Source organism: Amphiura filiformis, unplaced genomic scaffold (genome assembly GCF_039555335.1).
Source record: "Amphiura filiformis unplaced genomic scaffold, Afil_fr2py scaffold_25, whole genome shotgun sequence".
NCBI lineage: Eukaryota > Metazoa > Echinodermata > Ophiuroidea > Amphilepidida > Amphiuridae > Amphiura > Amphiura filiformis.
In genome coordinates, this window is record NW_027305489.1 from 1,002,992 (window position 1) to 1,014,592 (window position 11,601).

The window sequence follows — 11,601 nt, forward strand, 5'->3', positions numbered from 1 at the left end:
CACAAATTCGATTAGAGGAAATATTCAATGTACTACTTGTACTTTACACAAGGAAATGCGCAGGCGCGTTTCGATCGTTCCTTTCTTTTCCGTCTCATGAACAAAGAGGAAATGGCGCGGCGAACTTTGGGCGGCAGCCGACGTTTGATGTCGATTGTCTTTTAGGCACACACGCAAAGGAAGTTATTTCAATACATATATGGGTCGATCCTCCTATGGAATTCAAGTGCAAGTTCGTTTCAACGTCACAATTGCTTTAGCTACCGTCAGAACAGCATCTCATCTCGCTTAGTCTATTAATATTTGTTGGAATAATACTCTGATATTGGAAATTGCTTGAATTACTTTATAACTCTACGGAATACTCCTCATCATGTTTCGTCAAGTTGCTGCAGTTTTGTATTGTTGTTTGCTATCTGCGATGCAGGTACATTGCTTCATTAATGGCTGGTAAGTATTTTGCAAAAGAATGTCATACATTTGTTGGAGTTAAAATGTAATTTGGTAATTTTTATTATATATCTATATAGTAGTTTTGCAGTATTGCTAAGTTAGGAATGCATCTCACATGCGTCTAAAAACATGTAATTATTTCTTCTATTACACTTTGTTGAGCACACGAAAATAAATGAATGGATTAGATAAGTAAATTTGGAATAATATGCCTACCTATAGTTTGAAGAAAACTATGTTAATTACTAAACCTGATGAATTTGTTTAAAAATACTTACAAAGGATCGTGTAGCTTTAATAACACTGTATTGAGTATAAGTCTTATTAAGATTGTTTTCTTTTTTGGTTATTTGACAGGTCACAAGCAACTAATCTACTGCTAGCTGGTTCAAAGGTAAGAATTGTCGTTTACCATCTGACATAATTTGAATTTGAAATATATGTTACAAGTTGAATGTTATTTTTTTTTTTTTAGATCTACTGTTTTCTCATTAGAATGTGACTTAACTTGTTTTTATGATTTACTAAAGAAACTAATTTGACACGTTTATTACAAGTGGAGAGAGCTTAGTAGTATTAATGGATTTTGTTTAGATCAGGAAACCATTGCGAAACATAAGTAACCAGAAATGAACAGAAAGAACTGATATTCACATACTTGCCTTGTTAGGATTATTATTTATATCTGACCCCTTTTTAATACTTTGTGTGGAACGAAATAAGTTTAATTTTGAAATTGTGCTTGTTTTTTTGACGTTTGTTTCTATTCGCCAAAGTCGGAAATAATGCAATAATGTCTATTTAATTGGATACAATTTTGGCGTATTTCTTTTTTGACGTTTATGCGAGTTTTGTATTTTTCATATCCATACAATTAGGCCAAATTTCAGTATTAACCTGATGATAATAACATTGAACTCTAATCATATCACTTGTCATCTCTTCCACAGACCTATTTGTCTTACTCTGACAGCATAGCAGCTGGAGCGAACCACGCCATGTCGGAGTGTAAACGTCAATTCAAGTGGGATCGATGGAATTGTCCCGATAACTCGCTGTCGTTATTCACCGAATTGAATCGTAAGTTGATTTTACCTGCAATTTAAGAGTGATAAATACATAAAGACCCAACACTTACCGTTTTGAGTTCAGTTAGTTACGAGTAAATATGAAGTAGCATTTCGTCCACGATGGAACATTTTATCAAGGATGCTTTTCACTCAGATACTTGAATATTTGAAGTTAACCAAAGAGTATATGTTCTATTTTGCTGAACGGCAAATGTTAAGTTTATTCCACTTAATTATGTTAATGATTTGTTGTTTTGTTTTTCCCATCTATACAGCGACTCGTGAGATGTCTTTCATTCATGCCATCAACACTGCCGGAATTATGTTTACATTGACCAAGAATTGTAGTCTGGGCGACTTCACCAAATGCGGATGTGACAACAGCAAAGTCGGACAAATGGGTAAGAAAATTATTGATATCAATATGCCATAACGACTGGTAAAATGTGACTATTTTGGATGATGGTTCTTGAAACAGATTAGAAATGCATAATATTTTGGACTTGTACTACATGGCTTTACAGATCTGTTTAGTAAAAGCCATTAGGCCTTCATTCTTCAGAGGCATGGATTCGTTCAAAAGTGCCTTTTTGTCCATTAAACGTTATTTTAGATTCTATTTTGTTTGTTTTTCCCTCACTCAGGTGGTGACGACTGGCAGTGGGGTGGTTGTAGTGATAATGTCAATTTCGGCGAGAGACTTTCCAAGAATTTCATAGACGAATTAGAAACTGGTGATGATGCTAGAGCTGTCGCCAATCTCCATAACAACGAAGTTGGAAGAAAGGTAAGACGACTAACATGTTTTGGAACTAGTGTATATTTAGTATCTACGTGTTGCCATTTTATTTGACCAGTAAAGACAAAACACTAATATCTTTGTTTGTAATAAAACATTACGATGTGACAAAAATTGTCAACTATAAGTAGCCTATATTATTGTATACAATATTTGGTCAACTTTTAAATTCATTAGAATGTATGTACAATTGTATATGTATGTCGGCGGACCGCAACAAGCAAATTGTGATGTAATATTGATGTTGCTATCTTCGGTAGACGAGAGAGGATGTTATGTACCCAAATGAATTATCTATTGAGTGAGATCCTGATCCGCGCTTTAATGTTAATTAAATGTCAATGTTTAACGTTTATTTATTTTTTTTCCTGACAGGTTGTTCGTAAGAATATGCAACGACGATGCAAGTGTCATGGTGTGTCAGGTAGCTGCTCCGTCCAAACGTGCTGGGACCAACTCGCTGACTTCCGCGTCATCGGATCTATACTCAAGAAGAAATATCTGGATGCCGTCCGTGTAAATTATGTTCGTGGTCAACTCATCAATGGAAAGGTTGCTTCGAGAACTGTAGAAGGAGAAAACAGCGAGGATTCAACTCTTTTGAAAAAGACGAATTTGGTCTATTTGGAGAAGTCCCCTGATTACTGTGACGCAAATTCTACCATCGGTACACGTGGTACGGAAGGCCGTGAGTGCCTGCGCAGTCCTAAAGATGATGCTTCGGTTGATGAACTAGCCTCGTGGGAGCATCACAGTTGCAAGAGACTATGCACTAAATGCGGACTTAGAGTAACGAGGACAAAGATTGTGGTGGAGTCTAGATGTAATTGTCAATTCCAATGGTGCTGCAACGTGAGGTGTGATACATGTAAATCGGAGAAGACCGTTTATGCCTGCGAGATTTTATGAACTTGAACTGGACAGTTTTGTGCAACTCGTGAATTTTGTGCCACGGAACTTGATATGTCTTTGACTGACAAGAACAAGCATTAAAAGTTCTTGCAAGATGCCATTATACTGCTGCTATGTGAGCTTTGATATTTTATTTAATACTCGATGAACTCGATGAACTTTGATGAACTGAAATGTTGTAAAACTACAAGCTAAATGAATAATGTTAAACAGGGTATGTCCGCCAAATATGACGGCTGCAATTATGTTGTATAAATGTGTAGTAAGCCATCAAATACAAACTATCTTACAGAAATCACTTAAATTTCGGGATAAAGGTACACCATTTCAAAATGAGTATAATATACTTCTTTTAGACATAAGCCGGTATTATGTGCCAATAAATGTATACTAGTTTTGAACCACATAATAAATTATTATGAGATTTGTATTATAATGAAGTTTAAGTTTTACAAAAGACGTTAAAATTTGGAGTAAACGGTAAAAGTTTGAATAACTTTCAAAAGAAATCAATAGTTGAAAATCACAAGCTAAATATGACGACTGCAACATGTTGTAATGTGTAGGTACCCAGCAAGCACCTAATGTTTTACAGAAAACGTTCAAATATCGGGTTATACAAAAAGTTTTGATAACATTCAGAAAATATTTGTGAAAATTTAGTGCAAATCATTCTAACAATAAATGTTGACCAAATATTTTGAAAACATGTTTGCTAAAAATATTTTGCTAGAACACTTAAAAATGTTGTTGTAGTGTTTTTTCATATAAAACGTTTTAAAACGTGTAGGGTTTTAACATTACTTCTAGAATAAACGAGCTCTAATGGATTTATAAACGTGTAAGCGAACTGACGTTGTAACTAAGATTTTGTAAATAATATGTAAATATTTTAAATATAACAAATATTTTAGGACTGACATGGACTGCACGAGATTGTCGTAGTGTTGTAAACGTGTAGACTTATAACATAAAATTGTACCTTTTGTAAATAGCATGTAAATATGTATATTATAACAAAAACTATTTTAGATACTTTAATTTACATTGACTTTAACCATGTGTTTTGTTGCTATATGACATGTGCTTTTCGAAATAAAACACAAATTAATGCAGATATTACATAATGATTACCGTCTCGCTTTCTTTTTGCATCATTGTTTTCATATGTGTTGATTTCAGGATATATGGGGAGGGGTAAATCCCCGATAGTTTGAGGGTGGCACTTATAAATGACATTCCATGTCTCGAGTATAGCGCTAGCAACCTAAAACCTGTTTCACGGCCTTTAAATATTTTTAAACAATTTCCCGCCCTTTCTTTCTTTGATAATATTTGTGCCACCCTTCTTCTTCCTTTTTGCAGCCCAAATCTTAAAATGGGAACAAAATAACAAACGTTAAGATCAATATACGATATCAAGAAAAAAAATAATCGTGTGCGTTAATTATCGTCCTTCCAAAACAATGTAACAATTGTTGTAAAAGCTTATTTCTCATAACAATATGAATGAATCCTCAATTTACGCCAATAACTATCAATTTCATATCAAATCTACTCATAATGAATATCAATCATTTCAGGCATATGTTACCTTACACCATTTTGCATTAAGATTTGCAGGCAGAGGATGAAGCACTTCCCACCACGCCACTGTGTTGACTTGCGGTTAGCACAGCTGTGTGAGTGAACATGACACCACTGCTCGCACATTGCATTAACGGGCATGGTTAATTTGAATTTGGACTGATATATTTACAATAAAAACGCATTCAAAATGCTAGTCGATTTCACATTTTATGTTACCTACAGAAGGTGTGAATTATCCTTTATGCATACATCACTTTTGTTCTGAAATCGACCAAGTAATAATGACACACGCACAATTCTTAAACAACATCTTTTGCACAGAATTCAATGGGATTTGAAAAGTAAAGTGGCAGTTGAAACTCTAGTGATTACACGTTTGCAGTGCATGATGGGGCTTCCTTAAATCATCCTCTGATTTGCAGGCTACCTATATAATAGGAAACAAACTTGGTATTTTTAGCCTAACAGGTATATTATTTTCTTGTAAAAGATATGCTTCTTTAGATCCCTTACTTACAAAAAGTCAAATTGCACAAAAATAATCAACACTAATTAATATTATTGAGGCGATGACTTTAGCTTCATAAACAAGTCATTAATATTATTGCGACAAAAAAGCTCAACTACGCCTACCAAGCATACTGATGAATATTCATTACAATGAATATTATTTATATAAAAGCCAATAACAAGTACGATTTGTAAATGAATGACAGATACTTGGTCATGATTCATTTTATTTTTCTGAATTTCTGCAACTTGCTTGTCAATCACCAACGGCACATCTTACGCGGTGTCCTAAATCCTATTATGCCAAAAGTTGAAGGCGGGATGTTTGAACTCGAAGGAATCAATACTGTAAAAGCATCCATTTTTTAGATGATTAAGATCTTTCTCAAATTAAAAATATATATACAATATTTCTTTAATTATTAGATTTAGCTTTGCTTATTTGGATTTTTTCTTTCTTTTCTTCTAAAATTGAGATGATTATTATATATTGAAGGGTAGAATTGACAGGAAAAGTTTCTTTTTTTTTTCTTACAACGTGATCGGTGAAAACTAACATGGGAATCTACTCTTTATTCAAATCACATGCTTTAATTTGTCATCAAAAGAAATTAAACGAGAAAAGTAAAGGTGGTTTCATAAGAAAGAAAGAAAGAAAGATTTGATTTACATAGGGATTTTTTTCCACCTCCACAATACCACATCTTACTCGGCGTCCTAATCCGGTATGCCGAAAGTTGAAGGCGGAATTTTTGAACTCGACGATGTCAATGATAGTGTCCAGCCAGGACCTGGAAAAGTCAATTTGCCCTCAATTCAATTCAATTCAGTGCAATTTTATTACGAAATGATAACAAGAATAATAAACATACATTCAAGGTTCTTGCATTCTGATGCACAACAAGATGCAACACAAGGCGCAAATATGCTGTTGCTATGTGAATATATTTGATATTGATATATTTTTAATACTCGAACTTTGCTACGAACTAAAAAAAGACTCTGAGTTAATGTAACATGATGACAGTAAAGATTGATACCATTACAGGGGACTCTTTTGCACGTTTTTTATCAATCATATAATAATAAATATTATTATATCTACATATTACATGCAAATGGCTAAACACTCTAAATTACTCTAACATAAACATGTTCAGCATGTAAACAAAGTGATGGCAATAATTATGTGTTTAGAAATACACGGGCTTTGACTCTATTTTAAATTTCATATAACTCGTTAGTTATTTCCCCTGTGCACGCGCACCACAATAGGCCTTCTATATTAAATTCAAATTTATTTGAATTAAATTAATTAATTTTTTTTCTTCTTAATTTCGGCAATTTGCCTGTCAATCACGGATTGAAATACCACATCTTATGCGGTGTCCTAATCCGGTTAATATGCCGAAAGTTGAAGGCGGGATGTTTGAACTCGAAGATGTCAATAATGATAGCGTCAAGCCAGGAACTGGAAAAGGCACTTTGCCGTCAATTCAATTCAGTTCAATTTTATTAACACATATAAAATATAGAAATCACATTCATAGCAGGAAAAGGATGATATTGGTAATAACACACATATAGCATTTATAATAATAATAGCAAGAATATAACATATGTTCAGTTGTTTTTATTTTTCATAACGAATCAAACGCTCGGGATCAAACGTTTAAATAATGTGATTGAAATCGAACAATTGAATTAAGAAGCGAACTAGGAACTGGAAAAATCACTTTGCCGTCAATTCAATTCACAACATGAATACATACAGAAATAACATGCATAGCATTGTAAAAACATGATATATATATAAGTAGACCTGCATTGCAAAACAGCAGAGCAACACTTAATATACACTTGAACACTTAATAAACACTTATTTTATTTGTACAGTGAAAGTATAGGGTGTTAATTTATAAACAAGTGTTTATTAAGTGTTTATCTGGTGTTTTTGCAGATAGTAATAATTATTAAGTTTTAACATTTATTTCGTTCTGGAAAATGAATACAATCTCTGTTATTTTTTTAACATGGGATACTAATAATTGCAATATTGTATCATTATTAGTATTACTATCATCAATCAAACTTGATTGATTGATTGATGATAGTAATAATAATACAATATATATTATTATCCCATGTTCAAATTATTTTTTTAACATGGGATAATAATAATTGCAATATTGTATCATTATTAGTATTACTATCATCAATCAAACTTGATTGATTGATTGATGATAGTAATAATAATACAATATATATTATTATCCCATGTTCAAAAATAAAAAATAAAAACAACAGAGATTGTGTTCATTTTCCAGAACGAATTAAATATTTAAATTTAAAACAAAATTTGTCTACATATAAAGTTCGGTTTAAGCTCTCAATTATATTGCACACCCGCGTCAATTATTTCATATTTCCTACAAATTCGATTAGATGAAATATTCAATGTACTACTTGTACTTTACACAAGGAAATACGCAGGCGCGTTTCGATCGTTCCTTTCTTTTCCGTATCAATGAAGTACATTAGAGAGGAAATGGCGCGGCGCACCTTGGGCGCGGCAGCCGACGTTTGATGTCGATTGTCTTTTAGGCACACACAAAGGAAGTTATTTCAATACATATATGGGTCGATCCTCCTATGGAATTCAACTGCAAGTTCTTTTCAACGTCACAATTGCTTTAGCTACCGTCAGAACAACATCTCATCTCGCTTAGTGTATTAATATTTGTTGGAATAATATTCTGATATATTACATTATAACTCTATACGGAATATTCTTCATCATGTTTCGTCAAGTTGCTGCAGTGTTGTATTTTTGTTTGCTATCTGCGATGCAGGTACATTGCTTCATTAATGGCTGGTAAGTATTTTGCACAATTTGTTTCATTTGTTGGAGTTAAAATGTAATTTGGTATTTTTTTTATTATATATCTATATAGTAGTTTTGCAGTATTGCCAAGTTAGTTAGGAATGCATCTCCCGTGCGTCCAAAAACATGTAATTATTTCTTCCATTATTATTTTAAGGTATTGGATATTAACGTTTTACGCGTTTTCACAATATTTTTTGTGGATCAGAGAGAACACCAGACCTATCGAATTGCATTCTGAATACGAGGAACGTTCTTCTGCCATAAAATCAAAATTATTTGATATCAGAAGGACATACTTCGTATTCAGAATACAATTCGACATGTCTGATGTGCTCTCCTGTCCCACATACAATTCTGTGGTGCAAATGTCCATACCACATCCCTTAATGGTAAAATTTGAAGAAAACTTACTATTGGTTTTGACAAAAGAACATTCCTTAATTACTAAACCTGATGAATTTGTTTCAAAAAAACTTACAAAGAATCGTGAAGTTTGAAAGCTTTAATAACACAGTATTGAGTATAAGTCTTAAGATTGTTTTCTTTTTTGGTTATTTGACAGGTCACAGGCAACTAATCTACTGTTAGATGGTTCAAAGGTAAGAATTGTTGTTGTCGTTTACATATCTGTCATTGAATTGTGAAATATATGTTACAAGTTGAATGTTATTTTTTCCTGAGTAGATCTACAGTTTTATCGTTAGAATGTGATTTTACTTTATGATTTATTGAAGAAACTAATTTGACACGTTTATTATAAGAGGAGAGTAGCCTAGTAGTATTAATGGATTTTGTTTAGATCAGGAAATTCTTTTATGACATTGTTTAACATTGCGAAACATAAGTAACACGAAATGAACAGAAAGAACTGATATTCACATACTTGCCTTGTTAGGATTATTATTCTCTATTCGCCAAAATTGGAAATAATGCAATAATGCCAATTTAATATTTAATCTATTTAATTGGATAACATTTTCGCGTATTTCTTTTTTGACGTTTGTGCGAGTTTTGTATTTTTTCATACCCATACGAATTTCATTAACCCGATAATAATAACATTGAACTCTAATCATATCACTTGTCATCTCTTCCACAGACCTATTTGTCTTACTCTGACAGCATAGCAGCTGGAGCGACCCACGCCATGTCGGAATGTAAACATCAATTCAAGTGGGATCGATGGAATTGTCCCGATAACTCGCTGTCGTTATTCACCGAATTGAATCGTAAGTTGTGATTTTACCTGTAATTTAAGAGTGATAAATACATATAAAAAAAACCGAAACTTACCGTTTTGAGTTTAGTTAGTTACGAATAATAATGAAATACTTGAATATTTAAAGTTGACGAAAGATTATATGTTTTCTTTTCCTGAAAGGCAAATGTTAAGTTTATTCCACTTAATCATGTCAGTGATTTGTTGTTTTGTTTCTCCATCTATACAGCGACTCGTGAGATGTCTTTCATTCATGCCATCAGCACTGCCTATATATTGTATACAATCAACGTTTAAATTCATTAGAATGCATGTACAATTGTATATGTATGTCGGCGGACCGCAACAAGCAAATTGTGATGTAATATTGATGTTGCTATCTTCGGTAGACGAGAGAGGATGTTATGTACCCAAATGAAATATCTATTGAGTGAGATCACAGATCCTGATCCGCGCTTTAATGTTAATTAAATGTCAATGTTTAACGGTTTTTTTTATTATTTTTTTCCTGACAGGTTGTTCGTAAGAACATGCAACGACGATGCAAGTGTCATGGTGTGTCAGGTAGCTGCTCCGTCCAAACGTGCTGGGACCAACTCGCTGACTTCCGCGTCATCGGATCTATACTCAAGAAGAAATATCTGGATGCCGTCCGTGTAAATTATGTTCGTGGTCAACTCATCAATGGTAAGGTTGCTTCGAGAACTGAAGAAGGAGAAGCCAGCGAGGATTCAACTCTTTTGAAAAAGACGAATTTGGTCTACTTGGAGAAGTCCCCTGATTACTGTGACGCAAATTCTACAATCGGTACACGTGGTACGGAAGGCCGTGAGTGCCTGCGCAGTCCTAAAGATGATGCTTCGGTTGATGAACTGGCCTCGTGGGAGCATCACAGTTGCAAGAGACTATGCACTAAATGCGGACTTAGAGTAACGAGGACAAAGATTGTGGTGGAGTCTAGATGTAATTGCCAATTCCAATGGTGCTGCAACGTGAGGTGTGATACATGTAAATCGGAGAAGACCGTTTATGCCTGCGAGATTTTATGAACTTGAACTGGAGAGTTTTGTGCAACTCGTGGATTTTGTGCCATTTTGTGGAACTTGATATGTCTTCGACAAAAACGATCATTTAAAGTTCTTGCAAGATACCATTATACTGCTGCTAAGTGAACTTTGATATATATTTTAACACCTGAAATGTCGAAAACCACAAGCTAAATGAATAATGATAAATAAGATATTTCCCTCACATACGACGACTACGATATGTTGTAATGTGCAGTTAGCCATCAAACACACAATATTTTATTAAAACGTTTTGACCAAACCAAAACGCATTTGAATATCAGCTCAAAATGCTTGCTGAATAGGCCGATGTGCTTCTTTTGATAAAGACATACGTTAGTATTATGTGCCAGTAAATGTATACTTTAGAGTCATTGTTTGAACAACATAATAATTCTCGTGAGATTTTGGAATATCACCAAAATACATACATCCGCACTGATTTCTATGATGAACAGTTGACTTCAAGTGTAAGGTTTTAAAATTACTTCTAGAATAAACGAGTTCTACTGGATTTATAAACGTGTAAGCGAACTGACGTTGTAAGTAAGATTCTGTAAATAGTATGTAAATATTTTAAATATAACAAATATTTTAGGACTGACATGAACTGCACGAGATCGGCATAGTGTTGTAAACGTGTAGACTTATAACTTTTGTAAATAGTATGTAAATATTTTAAATATATCAAATATTTTAGGACTGACATGAACTGCACGAGATCGTCATAGTGTTGTAAACGTGTAGATTTATAACTTTTGTAAATAGTATGTAAATATTTTAAATATAACAAATATTTTAGGACTGACATGGACTGCACGAGATCGTCGTAGTGTTGTAAACGTGTAGACTTATAACTTTTGTAAATAGTATGTAAATATGCATATTATAACAAAACTCTATTTTAGATACTTGGCTTACATTGACTTTGACCATGTGTTTTGTGGTTATTTTTGTATGACATGTGCTTTACGAAATAAAACACAAAATTAATGCAGATAATAATTACAGCATCGCATCATTATTTTCATATGTGTTGATTTCCGGATATGAGGGAGGGGGTAAATATTAAAATTTGAGGGGTGACACTCCAT

At 33.4% G+C, this 11,601-nt stretch overlaps 1 protein-coding gene across 2 annotated transcripts; it reads left to right on the forward strand.

Annotated features, from left to right (window-relative positions):
- Positions 1–240: 240 nt before the first annotated feature.
- On the forward strand, positions 241–10,636 carry LOC140143652 (protein Wnt-8b-like). 2 transcript variants are annotated; one of them, XM_072165468.1, is made up of 6 exons: positions 241–450; positions 811–847; positions 1,404–1,533; positions 1,799–1,924; positions 2,168–2,310; positions 9,956–10,636. In XM_072165468.1, the coding sequence occupies exons 1-6, from the start codon at positions 374–376 to the stop codon at positions 10,487–10,489; spliced, it is 1,047 nt and encodes a 348-aa protein (XP_072021569.1). In that variant the 5' UTR covers positions 241–373; the 3' UTR covers positions 10,490–10,636. The 2 variants fall into 2 exon arrangements, with proteins under 2 accessions (XP_072021569.1, XP_072021568.1); XM_072165467.1 differs by lacking the exon at positions 9,956–10,636 and adding an exon at positions 2,698–3,904 and having other exon boundaries at positions 244–450.
- The last annotated feature ends 965 nt before the right edge of the window (positions 10,637–11,601 follow it).

Coding starts and splice junctions, on each gene's coding strand:
- LOC140143652 (XM_072165468.1), top strand. CDS start 374: ATGTTTCGTCAAGTTGCTGCAGTTTTGTATTGTTGTTTGCTATCTGCG. Junction 451..810: donor CATTGCTTCATTAATGGCTG/GTAAGTATTTTG, acceptor GTTATTTGACAG/GTCACAAGCAACTAATCTAC. Junction 848..1,403: donor TACTGCTAGCTGGTTCAAAG/GTAAGAATTGTC, acceptor TCTCTTCCACAG/ACCTATTTGTCTTACTCTGA.